Raw genomic sequence first — 21872 nt, 5'->3', positions numbered from 1 at the left:
CACTAGTTCATCAAACAGATCATGGAGATCATCTCCTCTAACAATGATGATCATAACATCTAGAATTTTTGGGGAATCTTCAACATTCATCTGAACAATTCCAACAACCTTCTTGTGAACAGTTTTAAATCCTTCCTCCAGGACCTCAACCTTATCCAAGCCTGCAACAACCCAACCCATAACAAAGGAGCCACCCTAGATGTAATCCTTGCTGGAGAGCGTACCATACAAATTTAATCTATCCTACCTTGCGATTGGTCTGTCCACCACTGCATCTCCTTCCTCATCACAGAAAGGGCAATCATCTAAAAGGGCCAACCCGAGAAAGCCAAACATTGGTTCTGCTACACCAGCAACATTAACCCAATCACTAACTCGGCTTTTAGTAATGACATCATATTCCAGTCCTCCCCCATGTATGATGCTGATTGAGCACTACATTGATTCCATGACTAAAATCATGAACATCTTGCCCTCAAAAAACTTACGTGAATTCCGTCTAAAAGAACCAATACCCGGTTCAATAGTAACCTTAACAAGAAAAGCAGATTCCTCAGATTTGAAGAAATAGCATAGAGAAACACCCTCTCTCTGCTCAACCTCACACTTCTAGGACAATGAAGAAGCACCTACAATAGGCACATCAGAAACTCCAAAGTGGCACTCTTCCAAAATCAACTTGACACGGCAATTAATAGACCAAAAAACTGTTCGACAGCAAAACACTACTCAACTGCCAAATCTTTGCCTCCCTCTTTTTTGAGAAAACCATCCTAATCGCCATCCAGATCCAGAACGCTATGAAACTCTTACCATGTGACCCCCTACACTCCATACCACTCATGCAGGAACAACGTCTAAGAAACCCTCCCATAATACCTGAAAAATGATGCCACCTGGTCTAACTTCAAAACCTTTGATGAAAACAACATCTTAATACTATTGGACACTATGCAATACACCAACCAATTAAACTATATCCTTCCCTCCAAACTCCTCAACAACTCCATTCCCCTCCTACTCCCCAATTATGGACTATGATAGCCAACGCCTCACTCACCCATGGCTCCATTTCAGACTGCCTCAAAAGTGGACAGGTCACACCCATTCTATAAAAAAAAATTAAAAAATCAGACCAATCCGAGCCAGACAACTATCCCTCTATCTCCAACATCCCAACTTTAGCCAAACTCCTACAAAAACATGTACACTCACATATTTGCAATCATATAGAACAAATCCAACTCCTCGGCATGTGTCAATCTGACCAAAACTGCCCTGGCCACATTGCCAATGATGGCCTATGCTCACTTGATCAGAATTAATCTTGCCTACAAATACTACTTGACCTATCAGCGGCGTTCGATATGGTCAATCATAATACCCTTTTAAACCTATCAGAACACTAGATGGGTCTCTCCAGCACCATGCTGAAACGGTTCTCCTCTTTCCTTCACACTAGATCTCAGCATACCATAATCAACACTACCCTCTACGATCAGTCACCGGTCTCACATGGCGTACCCCAAGGTTCAACTCTCTCCCCAACATTGTTAAACCTATACATGAAGCACTTACCTGAAATCCTCAAACTCAACCACATCTCCTACCAAATGTATTTGGGTGACACTCAGCTTTACATGAAAATTGCCTCTACCAATGACCTCAATAACACCTTGACAAAAACGCAACATTGGCTGGCTCATAACTACTTTAACCTCCGACGTCACGGTGGGCGTGTGCGGAGGATGGCCGGGGGCCGTCCGAACCACGCCCAGGCCATAAATCACCCGCACCGCGGTGAAATTTTCGCCGGGGTCAAGGGGTTAAACTCAATGCCCTCAAAACAGAATTCTCATTTATCTCACCGTCCGCCATGGCCCCTAGTATCAAAGACTGGTTCGCTCATCTTACTGCCTTGCACTGTACCCCATACATCACTGACTCGGCAAATCCTTAGGTATAATCTTGGATAATGCCCTCTCCACGCAAAACCACATCAGTGCGGTTACCTGAGGAGCTAACCACCAACATCAAAGGCACCAGTTCAATTATTCATAAGCTGAGGAATCTGCAAGTAGTATCAATAAGAAAGGAGGAGGAGCTGGATGTAGCGTTCAAGTCACTACCTTTTTAACTACCAAGCCTTGATCCTAATTCAGGAGGGTATAGGTGATATTGATGGGATTATAAATGCTGAAATCACTGAACATCAGGAGAAGTGATGTGGAGAAGTGCGGCTCACCGATTAGAGCGGCAGACCCTGAGGCAGAGGCCTGGCCCGGGACCAGGGTTCAATCACCGTCACGGCAGGGTGTTGGGCTCAATGTCCTCGGACCTGATAATTCTCGCCTCGGTGCCTACTCTAATCATGGGTTCCACTCTGCAACTCTGGGTAATAGCTTGCTTAATCTCCACACCGGCCCTAACAACGCTAGAATGCCTGGCTTCACCATGGGGGTGCCCAGGAGTGGACACCTCACAGGAACAGGCCAGGAAGGGTTCCACAGCGGTATTCGTACAGCGCTTAGAGACCCCTGGATGATAGGCGCTATACAAGTGCAAATTACATTTACATTGACCACTCATCTAAACCCAGTTCATTACATGCAATTATTCAGTGAACGTCCATTTCAGTGTGTGGAGCAACCCTAAAACAAGGATGCAGCTTTAAGGATTTTAAATTCAGACACACTATCTTTCATTTAAGATCTACAACTTAGTTTGAGAGCTATACCTTGTCTATTCTCATCTCCATAAAATCGAGCAAAACTTGAATGGCGTCCATATTCATACCGTTGTACTTCAAAGATTCTTCTTCTTCTGCTGAAGCACTAATGAGTACATCCAAGCAAGAAACTGGAAAATTACTTAAAAGGTTGATTGTGTTGCTGAAAAATAAATAATAAACAGTTCTTTTAAAGACACAATGAGGTAAGTGTATTTGTAAAACAATAGTGCATTTTCATATTTTAAAAGGTCTTCAAAATGTATATGGTTTATTTAAGGCAAATACAAAATGAGGTACAGTCTACCACTCCAGGGATGTGGGATTTCTATAGCTGGATGCCCAGATAATATTATCTGGGATCAAGGACAACAAGTGTTCATGTTTATTTTGTCCTTGGACATGTAGCCCCCAAACCCCTGTAGCACAAACCCTCTGGCTGCCAGTTTACAGTAACACATTTTGGAGCAGGGATGGGAACTGTCTTCAGTTGAGGTAATATTTGCATCCATATGTTAATGCTGTTCAACCTTGTATTTATGGTTCATTAATGCAAGCCTTTATTATTAGGGTGTGTGCTCTAAATAAATGGCGTATGCTCAGACAGCACTACGGACAGTGGTTCCAGTAAAAAATAAATGTGTAAACATTTCCAAAGTTTAACAATATGAGGCTAGGTACAATGCTCCCAGAAGGGTCTTGGATTAGATGCAAATATTTGCAGAAGCTTGAAAGCAAGTTTGATAGTTCTTTGCTTTCAAAATAAAACGTTCACAAAAAAATGAATAGAAAAAAAACATTTTGCTAAACTACTGTGGAATTTTAGGTACTGTTTTTTAAAACCATCATGTAGTAAAATGTGTTGATGCATGTTAGTATTTCCAAAAATATTCATTCTGGAAAATCAATGTAAACAGTTTCAACAAGATTATGAGGAACATGAAAATGAATAAGCACAGGCAAATCCAACATGTCTAACATTGGTGGTCAGTGTTTTGGTTTTGTCAGAGAGTGTCTTGGTTTGACATGGCTTTTGTAAAACTTTACGGTTGTAGGAGAGGTCGGTCCATCACCATTGTAACAAACACTGGCAAAAAGCCAAAATATTTGTTGTCTCAAAAAGCAAACATTGAGACAGTAGTCCCTGGCACTGAACAAAACTACTTTATGTACGGTTATGCTCCTCGTGAAAGAACAGAATGCTGTAACTCACAAGGAAGCCAGCTGATAGATAAAGGATTTTAACAAAAACAAAAGATCTTGGTTAATGCCACACCTACTTAGGGGCCCAGTTCTGAAAGAAACTCACAAAAGTACACCCAAGTAATCGGTCTTAGCATTAGTGCAGATTTACATATTTCATGAATTCACAACAATTTATAGAAGTAGACCAGGAAGTCGTACTCATAGAAAATGTTTGTGTACTATATTTTAGAAGTAGCAAATATGCATTTGTAGATTTGCTCTGTGAAAATCTGTTGAGCGTTTACAAGTCCACTTTCTCTCCAACCTCTTTTTTCCAACCCTGAAAGAAGTTTTACTTCTGCCCTTATCAGGAGCAAATTTCCAACCTTTCTCAGTATGGGAAAAGATTAGAAAAGAGCTGGTGAAACCCCTAAAAACATGCAAGTTAGTAGGTTTACGCAGACTCGAAAGGGCATTTCAACCCTGGAACTCTTGCTTACTGCTTTCTCCAGTCCCAGTATGTAGATCTGCAGAAAGGAAACACAATAAGGAAAATACTAGTTTTCAAGCCCTACTATAGTATTAGTCCTGGCATAATCAGAGAGATTATATTCAGAGCTCGGCTATAATAAGATTTCTTCCATAATTTGCCACAGTGCTACATGGCACTGAAGGGACAAGTAGATTTTTTCACAGGACAAGTAGATTTATGAATAATGTTGTCTCATGGACAAGTAGATATTTTATTAAATTCCACACCCCTGCACTCAAGTTGATTTGGATGGTTGCAAAGTCGATGGTTGAAACTTGGGATCCTTGACGACATCCCTGGGAACCAGGAATTCATCAAAATGACTTGTCTTTAGAAATGCACTTACTTGTAATTTCTCCTTTCTACTAGCAACCCACTGGATGGTTAGCCTCAACAGATCCCAGGTTAAAAAGGGTATCCTGAGGCCTCTTAGAGTCAGTATCTGAGAATAAACCCACAGATATACCAGTTCTTAAGCTGGTTTATGACTTGAAACCCACTTCTGGTTCAATGGGTCACTTATAAGGTAGACTACCTCCATCAGGAAAGGTATTCTTTCATATATCACAAGGCCTCTTTAGGCTGGTGCAGCAATTAACAAGCTTATCCCCTTCCAGTAAGGCACTCTTAGTCTTTCTATTGAACATTGCTAGCTAGAAGCTTCTCGCTCATGGCAAACTCTGGCAAGACCTGGTTGCCCATGATTTTCAGAACAAGGGTAGGAAGTCTTGCTTCAGGCACCGAACCCTCATTCTCACACTCAGACATAGGTGACTCCTCACCGTGGCCCTCACAAGCTGCACCTGTCAGTTAATAGCTGTGCAGCATACTCACGCTGACACCAGCGAATATAAGACTGTCATGAGGCACACCACATTTCCAAATGAAAAAACATGGCCAATGCATTCCCAATTAAAAGCACCGGATGAATGTCGTTGAGGCTGTGACTGACAACGTCGTGATAGCATGATGGGGTAGACAAAGATTAGACACATAAAATAACATATAAATGAAATGTCACAGACAGAAAGTGAAAGGTGAATCTAAAGAACTATCGTCCGCTTGCAGTAGTAAAGGGAAAAAAGTCACTGCAGCACTAGAGGGCTCTGTGAATGACGACTGGCGGAATACTTATCATTTGCTGAATTTACTGAATGATTTATAGGAGTTGCAATTTTTGTTTTTATTCTTGCTGCTGTAGAATAAAAGCAATGAAAGTTATAATGTGGAGTTAGGAGCCTCTACTCTGGAAATAAAATACCTATATTTAATCACAAAATATCTGAAAGTCTGGAAAACGTTCTAGCAGAATTGCTTCATTGATGTAAAAAGAAAAAAGCCAGTGCTACTGGTGATAATGCCTCTACTCCAGCAGGAGAAAGGTCTCTGGACTTGGCTCATCTCAATGCTTGACACAGTGCTTGGAGCGCACACCAGTGCTAAGAGCTATGGGTCTGTGGTATGTGCGCCTCTGCCTGCGCTACTCCAGAACCATTTAAATCACTGAGTTTCCTAGGATAGGCCTTTGCACATCCTACTGACCTCCTCGTGCCACAAACACACTAACTCTAACCCTCAACAGATGGGAAATCAAAACAGGAGAGAGTATGTCCAGGAGGCAGGATACTTGCCAGACTTTCATGCTAATCCCTGTGCAAATGAAAAGAAGGGTGGATCACTTTTTTTTGAACTAGGAGAATCCACACCTTACAAAGCAGAGATCAGACTCTGAAATGCCAGAAAAGATGAACAATAGTAATTTATTTTAAGCCAATAGTAAGTACAAGAGGCCACAGAGGAGAAAAAAGGAGCATTGACACGATGGAGGAGTAGAAATAAACTACTTACCAAAGGAGCCAGGTAAAAGCAATAAGATATCTACACAAAGGAATGAACGCCAAGCAAAGAACACAGAGCTTGAAGTCAAAAGTGATTAACCACATGAGCGCTAGCGAAATTCCCCTCCTGTGCTCATGTTTTAAAAAACCCATTATTCATGACGAGCTGGGCTCGTCATGAGCGTGCGAGGAGGCTACCTCATGACGAGCCCAGCTCGTCATGAGCGTCGAAGGGGTTAATGCATAATTGGAGAATGTATTGGGAAGAGTTAGAACAAGGGTAGAAACTAGAGTAGGAAGGAATCAAATAAAAACTAACGACTCCTATGGATTTCTCTATACAGCTCAAGGATTTCCAGCATTTCACAGTGAGAAGCATTAGGAAAATGGAAGCAAAGGTGAAAGAGCCAGAAAATCTATTAAAGGGAGTCCAAATTATTCGGGGAATCTGGCTCACTCCCACAGTCCAGGAAAGAATGTTGCAGAATGGAAACTAATATGGCCCAGTTCACAAATCAGTTTTTTTAGTAGCTGCGTCTTACAACTTTCTTAATTAGACCTGAATACCCATCCATGATTCACAAAGCATGTTTTGTGAGTAGTTGTGCCTTACTCCCAAGCTTCAATGTGACCTAATCATGTATTTCCACAAGTAAAACATACTTGGTACACAAGTGCCAGGCAGTCAAGTACAGCAACGAAAAGCTGGGACAGAAGGTCCTATCTGAAATCCTGGAAAGAAGAGCCAGTCTGTATGGAAGTTTCTCATGTGGTCGAATGGATCCAGGTACCACAAAGAGGGCTATTAAATCCTCTATGGCTTGCTGCGTTTCAACTTGGAGATCACTACTGTGAGAAGAGGAATTAGTGGGAAAAGAAATTCTTTTGATCAATTTCTCAATTCTCTCCAGGATATAGCTCTTGGAACCTGTTGGCGTAAGCAAGACATTTTGCATTTTTTTCTGTAGCGAAAAGATCTATGTATGGACATTCCCAACATGAACACAATTCTGAAAGCATTTCCTTGTTTGGGATGCACTTGTCTTGTTACAGAAGACTTTGGCTCAGGCCATCCAATTAGCTCGATGTCCCTTGCCAGCTCCCCGGGCCACATTTATTGTGTTTCTATGGAAAGGATTCTGAATCTTGTCCCTCTTGGTTTGCTCAGGTAAAAAAACACCATGTCTGTGTTGTCCATATGAAGAAGACTAAAAGTGCATGCGATGGCAGTAAAGAAAGGCCGCAAAGCCAGATGTACTGCCTTCCACTCTTGCACAGTGATGTGATAATTTTCACCTTCGTAGAACATTTCCTTTGAGAAATGTTTTGAAGGAAAAGTTTATTGCCATGGTTTGATTTGCCTACAGGTAGCGAAATGGAATAACCCTCGGGCAAAGAGCCCTACCAACACCAGCACTGTAGAGACTAATGCTTCCGTCAACTAATCCAACCTAGGCCTCTGTCTTCTGGGACCACTGATCCTCCAAGTATTCTTAGAGAGCCTCGTGTGCTATACCAAACAAGGAACACAAACAATACAAAAGAGCCCTGGAAGAGGATACTTGTGTGACTAATGAGGAAGGAGAAAGCTGAAGGTAAACACATTTCTACTGAATGGAAAGTCATCTCTCCTGGGAAGCAGCCACGGTTCCTTGTGCATGCTTAACTGTGCTTCAAAATATAGGGCACACCACACCTGAATCAGAGTTGATTTGCTCACATTGATGTGCATGCCTAAAGTGTGACATTTGTAAGCCTTGTAGAAGGCTTTGCTCAGAGGGGACTTTGATACGCTGCTGTCTGGGTCAGGATAAACAAAGAATCGTCTTCATAAAAAAAAAAGCAGCCACCACAGCCATGCATTTTAAAAAGGCTATGTTCACTTTTTTCAGGAAATAAAGTCTATATTGGTGGCGTTTCTTCACTCTAAAACAAATTGCTTTGTGCAGACAAACATGAAAATATGCATCCCGTTGGTAGAAGGCTTGCATCCAGAATCCTTGATGAAGATTAGGAAACATTTGGAGTAGTGCCAATATCCTGAATGTTTGACCAAGTTGTTCACCTGCTTGAGATTATGTCTCAGGTGAAAAATCTATTACGAGCCCTTGCTTTTGATTATTAAAAAGCAAGAGTAACCTCCATTGCTCCTTTAATGGGTTGAAAATCTGCCGCCTTCAGCAGGATACCTACCCTTTGACCCAGCCAGTCCAAAAAAAATATGTTTTCATCGGAATTGGAGTATGTAGATATTAATGAAGATTGAGTCATATGGGAACTCAACGACTTTGTACCCATTCTGCACAATATCTCGCCTTGGCTTGCCTTTTGGTCTCCTCGACGGGGTGCTGAACAGTAGTGCCAGACTGATGAAGTCATGTTTGTTTTAGCTCTGCCTGCTGAGGCTGATGGCTGTTGGCTATTGCAGTTGCTGCTGCTGTTATTTAAACTCCCCTTTTGAGTAGAGAATAGAAACCGTTTTATTTTTTATTTTTCCATAAATCCTGCAGTGGGAATATCCTATTTTTTTTTACATCTTATAGTTTTAATGTTTCATTTTTCAATTTATTTTTCTAGATGTTGCAGTTCATGAGGAAATCAAAGAAAGACAATCCGGTGAAAGGCCGGTCAGAGATCTTATGTTGTACTGAGATGAAACAAATGTCTGATTGATAGACTGCAGATATAATCAGTTGTAGAAAGGTCAGGGGTACCCCTTGCTGAACCTACTATGTTAGACGGTAGTATATGTTCTTTTACAAACTCATTAAGTGACTTCCTTTACCTTAAGGCATATACTCCATGAATTGATTCATAAAATCCTATAAAGCTGTAGGTGGAACTAAACTCAGATACAGTAGCTAACATCTGGAAAACATTACTGCTGAGGGAACCCAACATACTGTTTATGAAGCAGAGCCACTGTCATTACAGCTCTTCTTTGCGGCAACTACAATTGCAAAGTCAAATGGAGGATTAGGTTTCGTAAATTTCAAGTCGGAGGCTCCAGTCTTGATTTTTTTACATACTTTCTCTGTGCTCATTCAAAAGAAAGGAGTGAGAAATATGTCCTTCAAAGGTTCCAGTAGGATTGGAACAAGATGATTCCTATGTCTAGACTGCTATTTCATCTGCAAAATTTCAAATACAACTAAAGACTCCAACACAAAATATCAAGTTTTCTTACTGTTGTCTTGGAGACTTTCCGGAATGTTGAAAAGTTATCAGTTAACAAAACATTTCATGGAACAGTTTGGAATAGTGTGGTAGGGCTGGAGAATAGGCAAGTAGATCCAATAAAGGGTCAGTATTTGTAGTGGACCGTTTACATCTAGGAGACGGCTGGAAAGAGGCAACTTCAGGTAGATCTTCTCTCCATGTCAATCTCGGAGAAATGTGCCTTAACTGAGGAAGCTGAGGCTGACATTTTTCACAAGGTCCTTCCCCAGTGTCTTCTCCAAAAACTACCCGAAGATCTTTCCACATAAAATACTTTGTGCAAGCACATATATGGAGGTAAAATGTCCTCCCCTGGAATCACTGGGGACAAGGGAGACGCTATAGTACTGTCAGCATGCCGAGAACTTTAGTTTGGGTGGTGGAAGCTAGGACCAACTGTGCTGTAGTTGAAGTGACAACTGTAGGTCCCTGTGTCGCGGAATCATCTTTAGAGGCCAGAATTGCAATGACATCTTAAGCTGCAGATGTGGAACTTTTGAAGATAAAGAGAACACTCTGATCCTTTTCCAGGATTTCCAGACGCCTCACACCATGGAAATAGATATCCTCAGAGAAGAAGTCCTTCATGTAGCAAAATCATCTGCCATGGTGGCAGCTGGTCACTGCTTTCGTGAAAGCTGTTATTTCTGCTAAAGCCCCTGCTGTGGTCGCAGATGTAGTTGTTGCTGTAGTCCCTCCTGTGGATGCATATGCTTATGTCATGGTACTGCCGGGAGCAGCATTTGCATCAAGAACTCTGTATCACAAATGAGATGAGGTACTTCTTTTTTAGGCTTTCCTAACCATTGCAATATGTGTAACTGCACAAGTTAACACCGAAAGCCCTCTGTGCATTCCTTTTTCTGCAAGGACAGGACGTCTGGCAGAGAGCTGAAGCGGTCTCTCCAGAACTAAAACACATGCCACTCACTCCAAGAGGGCTGCTATTTTCTAAGGTATTACCAAATGCAGTAAAAACACATACCGTAGGGTGTAGAAAATACTTCTCCAATGAGTAGCTCATGTGCTACTTGAAGCTCTCCAGCTAATTGTAAGTGCCTCTCCTATTCACCTACTAAGTTTGTAGATTTTGCTTGGTCGAATATATATATTATATACAGTCCTGTCAAGCGTCACGCAACGGGCGTGACGCTCACGCATTTCAGTGCGGTGATCCGCATCACCGCACTGAAATGCATTGTCACGCATTTCGACTTGTGCCAGGCTCGCCAGCGGCGCTCCTGTGCCCGGGCTCTCAGTGGTCTGAGAGAGGTGCTGCCAGCCGCCCGAGTGCCTAAACAGTTAACTGAGAGACTCTGCTGCCGCGCTCAGCGGCGCGCTACAATGAATCAAGTCTCTCTGCCAGCAGCTGCCATTGCTGTACGACTAAGTTCCTGTTGCCCGGAAACTGTATGCGCAAACAAATCATGGTGCAGGCGGCGCCGGCGCGGCTACTCAGACTCTCTCCTAGTCTGCTGTAGGGGGGCCGGGCTGCCCTCTGAGTCGTAATACTCAGCTGTCAATCACCGCACCAGGGGGCAGGGATTAATCCGGATGTGCCGATTAGCGCAAGTGCAGGCTGTGCGGCACGAGACGCTCATGTCTCTCTGAGTGCCATCATGGCGTTGACACTACAGCTGAGCTCGCACCTTGCCCCAGGCCCACCTCTGGCAGCTGAGCTGCTCCTCAGGTCAGCCGAGCGCCCCGGCGGCGGCGACAGACTCACTGCTGCTCTGGCCAAGCTGCGCCCAGGCCCGAGGTCGGGGGTGACGGGGGCGGCAGCCCGGCGGCGGCCGAGGAGTGACAGTGTCCGTCGGGATGAAGCAGCAGGCACAGCTGGCAGGCAGACTCGTCAGAGTGGCCAGTGTTGAACCACATCGTGGCTGGGTGGGCACGGCAGCAGCTGAGCAAGTCACTTAGTAAGAGTGTCAGTCACTGACTGTCACGGTTTTATTTATTTTTTATGTTATGCACTTTGCAGCGCTGCGTCACGCGGACAACTTACCCCGGGTGTCAGAGAGCACTTCAACAACAGAGACAACAACTCTGTAGTACTGAGGAGACACTAGTTATGAGGCAAGTTAATTACACAAAAAGCTTAAGCAAACGTGTTACATGAGGCATAAGTGACAATTGTGAGCAAACGAGATCGCACAAACCCTGCATTACAGGAAAGTGGCATGATGATGTGACGTGTGCAAGTAAGTTTTAAAAGCGTGAAAAGTTAGTAACAAGTAGACTACAGCCTATAATAGTGCAATAAATGGCAGACACTCAAACACAAGAACAAACGTAACGTTACGTCGTAGGCAATGGTGGAACTGTCTGGTGCAAGTGTGACAGCAAACAAAATGTAGGAGGTAGCAACCATGTTAAGACAAAAGTGACACTCAGCAGCAAGAGCTCAGAGCTGTTTGTTAACTTCTATGTAGCCGCTTACCTCCCGTGATATGCGTTTATTTTTTTAAAAAAAGGCAGAAAGCCTAGGCTGCGAATGTAGTAGGAAGAGTAGTTTTCAAAGAAATTGGGTACCGGTAGGCCAGCCAGAAGGTGAGACACTCACTGTCACACAGCACCTACGCACAGAGGTAACCACTGAGCCTTCAGCATTATTACAGCCCATCCCCTTGCACCTTCTACGAAGAGCACTGCGTCAGGTATTCTACTTGCCTGGCCGTAGCACCACCGTGACCTTTACTAACATGACATGATGCAGTGAAACAATAATTTCGCATAATAAAAAGCATCGATCTGCAGGGCTGTTCTGTCTGATCATCCTTCCGGAGTCAGAAAGCCTGCTGCCCCTGGTTTAGTCTGACCTAAATTAGGGGCACTGGCGGTATGTTCGAACCAAACGGATGAATATTGAGTTGGGCTTGGAGTACAGAGGCAGACTGTACACGGGTGTCAGTTCAGTACAGAAATGCAGGAGGCTTCAGGATAAGGGTAGACTGGCAGAGCTGTGCATGAGTGTCAGTACAGTACAAAACCGCAGGGGGCTTCAGGTTAGTGCAGAGGTAGATGTCGGAGCTGTACATGGGTGTCAGTCAGGCCAGGACGCAGTTTACATTGGCAGAGCTGTACATGGGTGTCAGTACAACACTGCTGGAGGTTTTAGGTTAGGACAGAGGTAGATTGGCAGAGCTGTACTTCGGTTTTAGTACGGTACAGAACTGCAGGAAATTTCCGGTTATGACAGAGGCAGATTGTTAGAGTTGAAAATGGGTGTCAGTACAGGATAAAGGAGGAGGCTTCAGAACAGGCTAAAGGTAGATCGGTAGAGCTGTGCGTGGGTGTCAGTACGGTACAGCACTGCAGGAGGCTTCAGATCAGGACAGAGGTAGATTGGCAAAGCTGTTCATGGGTGTCAGTCAGGTCAGGACAGAGGTAAATCAGCAGAGCTGTACATGGGTGTCAGTATGATACAATACCTCTGCAGCACGTGTTCTCACAGCAGCTGCTCTGAGTGTCATCTAGGGCTGTGAATAGTGGGCATTATTATCAAGTCCGAGGTCGGGCCAGTGCATGGACATTTACACTCTGTGTTCTTCACAGTGTCTTTTTAGGGCTCGGCTGAACGCGCGGAAGCGCGTCTCCGCCGAGAACTTATTGTGGCCGTGTCTCCTTTCCAGGAGACATTCCTGGCCGCGCGCATCGCCTTGGAGGCGATTCGAAACGAGGACGCGCACAAGTACGAGCGCTGTATGAGCGTTGACTTGTGCGCTGAAAGGATTTGTGATTTCAGGATATTCCTGGCGCTTTTTGTTTCGTTTATTGTAGTACTGTGACTCTTGCTTACATGCAGATAGGCGTGCTTTCATTCAGCAAGTTGTATTTCATTACAATACAATGCGCGTTTCGAGTAAACGTGTGCAGATAGGCGTGCTTTCATTCAGCAAGTTGTATTTCATTACAATACAATGCGCGTTTCGAGTAAACGTGTAATATTTAGTGGATTTTGTTGTCTAACTCTTTAAAACACGTGTGCATTGATATAAGCACACAATTTAAAAGTAACGCCAACTGACTGCTTCCCACCTGCCGGTACTGAGACTCTTGCTTACACGCAGATAGCCGTGGTTTCATTCAGCAAGTTGTATTTGTTACAATGCTCCCCACTTGCCGGATACTTGCTGTATGTCTTAAGCGCTACTGCTTTCAGAGTAGCTAGCAATCACTGCTTGAAACGGGCCTGTTGTGGCTACTATAGCGCGAGAGAGAAGCGCTCCCAAATGAAGTTAACACCTGGCAGGCGCTCCCGAGAAGGGTTGCAAGCAAGCGTCCAGCCGCCCATGTATTCGTCTGGGTATAGGTGTTTTGACATGCTGTTGGTAGAAAATGCCTCGGTTAATTTATTTTCTGCGAAAAGGCACTTTTTAATTTGAATGGGGAGGGGTCAAACATTAACATATTGCACGTACAGCAAAGTCTTCATATTTCGTGCACTTAGCAGATTAACAGAGCGCACGTAATGCATTGAAGACATCAGCCACACACCGTTGCTTAATACCTATTAAATATGTTAGGTATAGCTGTCTTTCGGTCTCAACAAAAAATAGCGGGTGGAAGGTCAAGGAAACAAAGTGCACTGTGATACTTCATGGCCTCTTTAAAGAACGCGTTCATTTACAATGCTAATAGCTCTAACTTTTGCAATGCCGAGACCGTTGCATTGTAAATGCTTGTTTTTCTGATTTGTGAAGTGGCCTGCCCGAAACACACCGAGTCACACAGACAGAGACCTGTGTTGTTGACTTCAGTGTGGCTCCTCTCTGCTCCCACATCCTGTTGAGTTGGGGCCTGGACGGTCCGAGAGACCTGCCACAACATGAGACTCAGACTCGAGGCCCAGGCCAGGGGTCCCCATCTTGATGCTAAGCAATGGCCCGGCTGCCTCGTGATCATTACAAGGCAAGCTGAGGAGAGGCAGAGCTGAGCCCCAGTGATGTCACCAGCCCCTACCAGCACAACAACAGGTGGCCAGCCCGGTTGCTTTCGGTTCAGCCTGCGCCTCATGATCATCCACGACGGTTACAGGAGGGAGCAATAGGATTAGTCTTCTTCCATTGCTGGTGCTCTGCAACAGTTTCAAGAAGTTCTTGGAGTTTCTTGTTGCTCAGATGGCTGTAATTTCTGATATTTATAAGATTCCCTCGCCTTAATTGCATGTTTTTTTCTCGCGAGAAAGTGTCACTCATAGTCGTTGAAATGTCACTCATAATTTCACTCAAATTTTTAAAATGTCACACATGGCAATCTGAAACCTTGGCAGCTATGTATATATATCAAAATGAAAAGTGTGTATTTAAGACGAAAATGTGTACATTTTCTGAACTGCTGAGCTGATGATTGGTTGATTAAATGGGCGAATTTCCAAAATATATTTAATGCTGATATTTGAGTAAGATAACATATGGAAATGGGGAGACATTATAATTATTAACTTTCTGCGAGGGGCACTGCCGTTATGGCTGTCATACATTACCCACATTGACAATTAATTGTTTTAATGACAGATGGCAACTGTGGTGATCAGTGCTAGTAATCTTGAAACTGGTAAACACTAATCTAATTGAGTCTGATGTGGTCACTATTACAACTCTAATAATAACAGAATCCTCAATGAAGTAGCTCTTATTATTGAAACTGTTGGAGATCTCTGGTGTGGTATTTCTTATACGTGGTATTGCCTTGCCATTATGGATTCTGCCAGTTGGAATGGAGGATCATGCCGTAATACCACATGTTTTTCCCAATTCTCAGATATAAAACTTAGGATGAATCTAATTTCACAAGGGGGAAAGAAACACTGGATGCGGTATTTACACATATATTGCAATCCTAAATCAGGCACGAACTCCTGTAGATATTATCGTGGGACTTGGAATGAGGCTCCAAGTCTACAGCTTCATGGTTTATCAAATCACCAGAACTACCTGATGGCACGACAGGACCAAAATACCCAGTTACCCGTTTAACATCGCAAAGTAAGTCTAATCAGCTGACATACACGAGGAAAACAAAACAGCATGTACTCTTCTCTTTACCTTTAGCCCCCTCTTCCCATTCTGACATCTGGCTTAAATACTTCCGCATGCGCATTAAACCACTTTATGGTGGTAAGAAACTGGAAGGTCTAGATCAGTCATCAAGAACACATAGAGGGGAGGGAGACACCACCGACCCCCCAACTGGAAAACACTATAATCCCCCACACTAGTGATATCTGCTGAACTGATACGTCCCATGGCAGCATCAGTGCATAAAAGTCTCTGCTGGTATGGGCCTCTTTAGTGTATGGATCAGTCACTTGGTTTTAGCGCCTCACCCTGGCAGATCTCTAATCTGCACTGAAGTTGATCCACAGGGGCAGCTAGAAGCTAGGGAACCGGGTTCGAGTCTCGGCAGGGACGCTCAACATCCTGTGATTCTGGGCAAAGCACTTAATCTCCCCGTGCCTAACAAAATGAATGTGTCCGTCTGTAACGCAACTGGTGATCCTGTAAAGCGCTCCGATCTCTTCGCGTCGAGTTCGCGCTATATATAACTCACCAAAAAAAATGCACTGTGCCTTCAACAAAGTGAAAGGACAAACGACAAGCCTTTGGAGGTATTTCATTACATAGTCACGTGGTCTATGGTCCGGTGACAAGTGAATGGCGGCAAACGAGAGGGGGGCGAGAGGTAACCTTCTCCATGTACACCAGGTTTATAATCCTTGCATATCCTGCACATCTTTTCTGTTTACAATGTATATTTTAAAACTTCAGCTATTTTTTTGTTTATTTACTAGTACATTTACTAGTAAATATGACTCGCTCCACAGCATACTCATGGTCTAATTAGACATTCGGTATTTAGGGGCCCGAGTTTTGAAATCGGTAAAGTACAATGTCTAAATTAAAGCTTTTAGAAGCTGAAATGAAGCAAGCTCGGAAAACACAAGAACAGTAAGTACGGTTTAGTTACCAAAGTGTTTGGTGGTAAAAATGATACTATTGGCTAGTGTCTGCTCCTGGAACTTCCTCCCTAGACCGCAACAAATCTCTTTTGTAGATGACTGTGCCCGAGCTATTCTTTTCCAACAAGAGCGTCTGACTGTTTGATCTCTGTCACTTAACTGACAGTTTTATTTGTGTCAAGAGAGTGTATGAAATCCCCTACTACCAGGAACTCGGTGACCGTGCGCGGAGATGCACAATGGTGCTTGCATTCCTAGTCCAAGGGGGTGAAAAAAATACTGTGGGTGCATCCTCCCCCTGCCTTCCCGCACTCTAAGGATCATTAATCACCGAGACATGACATCCGCCCCCTTAGATCACACCCCCCTCCTGACATCGAACACCACAAAGCGCCAAGCCGTACGATACGCTCAGCATAAATATTTCATCTGCGTCACGCGGGACTGTACTAACGTTATTCAAAGGGGGCGCAACCCCATGAAAGCCCAACAGTGAAGAATTGTTGAAACATAAAGGCATTGTTGAATCGATCACTGGGCTCTAGTACAGCTGTGTTAAGTATGTAACGTGTGGGTTTCTACTACGGAGTAAGAAAATAATGTTTTATTGAAAATATTTTGTCATTTAGTCTTGATTGGAGCAGTTATATCTTACGAGTAGTTATCCTGTTAATTTGACTACTTCACCAACTATAAATTGATTTGCTAAACCTACGCTTGGGATTAGACTCTTGCAAAGAATGTAGCGTTTTCATCTATTTCCAACTGCTTTTTGTTTAGTCTAAACCCGTTATGGTTCATCGTATAATCGTTTTATGCGTAACTGTCACACAGTGGTTTATAGTTAACAGTGATTCGTGTTTGTGGGTCTAACTAGTCTCAAATGTGTTAGTAAAAGTTATGGGTATTCATTCCAGTGCGAAACGAGCCTGTGCCGTAACTTTACTTTCAAATGGATGTGAAGATTAATCGTTTTCTGACAAGAACAAGCATTTGCAACGTAATACGTCCCGCAATTGCGAGAATTTGAGCTATTGGCACTGTAAATGACAATGCCTTTTATTTATGTGTTTTACAATCCTGCAATAATAAAAGGCATTGTCATTTACAATACCAATAGGTCAAAATGTCTACAATGCGAAACTTATTGTATTGCAAATGTTTTTTTTTCTTATTAGAGTGACTGTACAGACACGTCCAATCCAAACATGTTGTGTCTCGGTACCGCACTGGCAGTTGCATTAGAGGGGTCCATGGGCATTAATACACGAAAAGTAAATTGCCCTCTTGTTCCCCGTTTTGGTAGTAAAAGACAACCATATTGAAGTGCAGTGGGCCGTGACTTTGAGCCTGGTGCTGCATTAAGGCTGTCTATTCCGCTTCTCCAGGAGCCCACGAGGTTGGGGACACATCCAGCCTTGCAGCACAGTTGTTTGCCAAAAACTCCACATCACTGGGCCCTTTGCCCTTTAGAAACACGCATTGGCATAGCCAGTAGGTCTCGCCTTTGGGACCTTTTAAGTGTTTAGCCATGCAACAGTTGATGTTGTTGCACAAAGGTTATTGTGCTGGATAAATAAACACGTATAAGGTCCCAAAGGCGAGACCTATTGGCTATGCCAATGCTTGTATTATTATGTCAACAAGGGCTTCTAAAATAATTGTTTTTAATCTCAAAGAACAGGGCCGCTTGAGAGAAACGATCAAATCTAAAAATCACTACAACTGGTCACCAGCTCCCGAAATTCGAGCTGCTTGGCACATTAGGAGATCGATAAAAACAGTGCTTTGCAACGTGTTCAGCCTCTGTTCAAATACAAGTTTATGGCCATGCTTTGCTTTTACGTTAATTGTGTTTTCGCTTTACATATTTCTGCCAGCTCATAAGGAAAGTAGTTATTAACATTCCAGTACAGCACTGTGCTTACATATTTCTGAAAATGCTCTAACGGTGCTTCAGCAAGCTGTTCACTGTTGACTGGAGCTGTAAAGGAGGGTGGGGGCGGGGAGGGACGGAGTTGGCAAGAATTCATTGTAAAGAACGGGGACGGCAGGACAGCAATGAAAGCCATCCATATCTATGTGACTTTCTTCAGAGAAGGAAACACGCAAGCGAAGATAGAAAGGGAGACAACAAGGAGGAAATAAGGTGGACGCATTAACCTGAATCTAATATTCAGGTTAATAGCATCTTTGGTGAGAGAACTGGAGATCGACAACAAAGCATCACATTTTCTCCAAGAAAAACACGTTACTTGGGCTTTCGTCCCTTGATGGTGTAGACAAGAGGACTGGAAGCAAAAAGGAAGGGAGGGAGGGAAAGAAAGAAAACGAGGATGAGCGATGCTAAGAGTAGGGTGGTAGAATGGAACAGCGCTTGAGAGAAATTATCAAATCTAAAAATCACTACAACTGGTCACCAGCTCCCAGAATTTGAGCTGCTTGGCACATTAGGAGATCGATAAAAACAGTGCTTTGCAACGTGTTCAGCCTCTGTTCAAATACAAGTTTATGGCCATTCTTTGCTTTTACGTCAATTGAGTTTTCGCTTTACATATTTCTGCCAGCTCATATGGAAAGAAGTTATTAACATTCCAGTACAGCACTGTGCTTACATATTTCTGAAAATGCTCTAATAGTGCTTCAGCAAGCTGTTCACTGTTGATTGGAGCTGTAAACCGAGGGTGGGGGCGGGGAGGGATGGAGCCGGCAAGAATTCACTGTAAAGAATGGGGGCGGCAGGACGGCAATGAAAGCCATCCATATCTATGTGACTTTCTTAAGAGAAGGAAACACGCAAGCGAAGAAAGGGAGACAACGAGGAGGAAATAAGGTGAACGCATTAACCTGAATCTAATATTCAGGTTAATAGCATCCTTTGTGAGAGAACTGGAGATCGACAACAAAGCATCACATTTTCACCCAGAAAAACATGTTACTTGGGCTTTTTTCTCTTGATGGTGTAGACAAGAGGACCCGAGGCAAAAAGGAGGAAAGTAAGAAAAGGAGTGTGAAAGATGTTAAGAGTAGGGTGGCAGAATGGAATAGCAAGAGGAAGGAAGAAAGGAAGATGGAGGAAAGTGGTATGGAAGGAAGAAGAATGGAAAAAAGAAATCAAAGAAGAAGGAAGAAAAGGAGGAAAGAGGAAACTAATGCAGCGAATAAAGAGCAAAGCCAAGGCAAACAAGCTTAAATAAAAGCAAGCAAGAAGCGCGGCCGTGAGACACGCTCTGTGGTGAGGCAGGGGGAGGAGCATTGAAGCGCGCGCTTGGGAAAGCAAGCGAGGAAAGCCGGATGGCCCCTGATCGAGCGATGTGAGGAATGGCCTTTACTGTGCGCATAACCGCATGCTCTAAGGCCACACAAAAAGCTGTGGTCGGCTTTATAAAGCCCACTCACTAAATGTCTCACCAGAGTAGCGCATGCGCTGGCTCAGGTGAGACCTAATAAGCATTTCGCAGCCCAGAGTAATCCTTCTTCACATTGAATATTGTCATCAGGGTGTAACATTGCCGGATACCCTACTCTGTCAATACGTGTTTGGACTGCAAAATCTGCATGTTACTTCTTTGGAGGCATTTCATTACATAGTCACGTGGTCTATGGTTTGTAGTCCAGTGACAATGGTGACAAGTGAATGGCGGCAAACGAGAGGGGTGAGGGGTAACCTTCTCCATGTAGAGCAGGTTTATAATCCTTGCATATCCTGCACATCTTTTCTGTTTACTTTGTATATTTTAAAACTTCGGCTATTTTTTGTGTATTTTCTAGTAAATATGACTCGCTCCACAGCATACTACTCATGGTCTAATTAGCATACCAATATTTTGGGTGCTGGTGCAGATGTTGTCGCCGATATTGCTAAGAGCAAAATAAGGTCCTGCCAAGAGCATTAAAAACACTCGAGGTCCCTATGAGCCCGTGTTAGTTACATTTCCTAAAATTGTGACTGCAATTACCCTTATGTGTTCATATTCTCCACAAGCAAGTGCCGAGAACAGATTGGGGTTGTCCGTAGGAAGAATATTTGCAGTCGTTTTAGGCACAGAAGGCCTGATGAGTGACTTGGAAGCCAATGAGGAAACAAAAACTGGGCAATCCCCATTCGCTCAATTGGAATTAGGAGGGTATAATAGCAACAAGCTGTTCTTTGTGTATGATGTAGGGAACAGATAGTGCAGTGATAGGGCAGCCAAAAAGGATTGCCTTCCCTACCCTCATCATGAAACCTCTACAAAATAACAGTGGTATCCCACTCCAGATGAGATAGCCTTGGCTTAGATCCTCACCACTACTAGAACCATTTTGTAATTTACCACAAAGATGCTTAAAACGAGGGTGGGGTCACTCCAGATACCACAGGTGCCCTTTGCCAACGTACATCCTATGTCACACTGAATTGAACTGCAAAAACCAATGCAAGTTAAGACAACCACATGTAAGATCCACAATAGGTTGAGAGGATATAAACTTCAAATATGTAGCACGAATCTTGATCCACTCTCCTACCCGATACAGACTGGAATATGCTGTGTGCCGGCACCTTTTTGCTCTTTCGTACTGCACATCAAATCAAGACCTGTCAAATGTAACCACTGAAGATTGAACAGGGAAGGCTGGATTCTAACTTGTGACTTGCAAGCTGAACATAGAGCGCAGCTACAGAGGCTGAACGTACTGGGCACTGCCAGCCCTGCCCTCAGTAGAAGCTAGATGTACAGGGCGCTCCGCACAAGAACCACAAACAGCTGCTGAGAAAAAAATGCATTTACAATGCTAGAGGTCTTGCATTTACGCCAGACCCATTGCATTGTAAATGGTTGGCATCACGGACAATGGGAGGGAGGGCGGGAGAAGGCACGGATTTCCTGTATCCAAGGAGATCAATCAGATCATCCACTATTTTCCTTTGTAAGGGAAAAAAATATCAGCGACATCATAGTACAAGCAAGCACTTTGAAACCCACACAATAATCAATCACCAAATGCTGGAGCTTTTGCAGCTACTTCAAATATGGAAACTGCTCTCTTTTGGCAACATCCCATCATTCCACAGATGCTTCTGGGGCCTTTTCATGCTCCTGGGTGGTTTCTGGTGTTTTGTTTGCCAAACACAGGTCAGATCCAAGGAGGCACATCAGTTGGACAATGGCAGGTGAGACCAACACTCAAGCATTCCCACCACATGGAAACATCCAGAATGCACAGCGGAGGCACCAGTCGTGCTTGAACCCCCATACAGAGACAACAGGAGGGAAGCATAAGGCAGCAAAAAGGACACAACAGCCACCACTTGCCAGGTCTAACCCTGGACCAGAATAGGACACAGCACTCAACCGAGCCTCCATCAGAGAACACCACTGCTCTACCACCTCCACTGACAACTCAAGGGGAGCCCTCAAGCACTTC

General features: G+C 43.7%; 1 protein-coding gene across 1 annotated transcript in view; it reads right to left on the bottom strand.

Annotated features, from left to right (window-relative positions):
• The window catches only part of RIC8B (RIC8 guanine nucleotide exchange factor B), a 508522-nt gene that overhangs the window by 293012 nt on the left and 193638 nt on the right, over window positions 1-21872 (bottom strand). The window contains exon 5 of the mRNA XM_078673927.1: window positions 2738-2891. Within this exon, the coding sequence (XP_078530053.1) occupies window positions 2738-2891 (154 nt within the window). The remainder of the gene's footprint in view (window positions 1-2737; window positions 2892-21872) is intronic.

This window comes from Lissotriton helveticus, chromosome 1_1 (genome assembly GCF_964261635.1).
Source record: "Lissotriton helveticus chromosome 1_1, aLisHel1.1, whole genome shotgun sequence".
Classification (NCBI taxonomy): Eukaryota; Metazoa; Chordata; class Amphibia; order Caudata; family Salamandridae; genus Lissotriton; species Lissotriton helveticus.
This window is presented reverse-complemented; position numbering and strand designations above follow the sequence as displayed.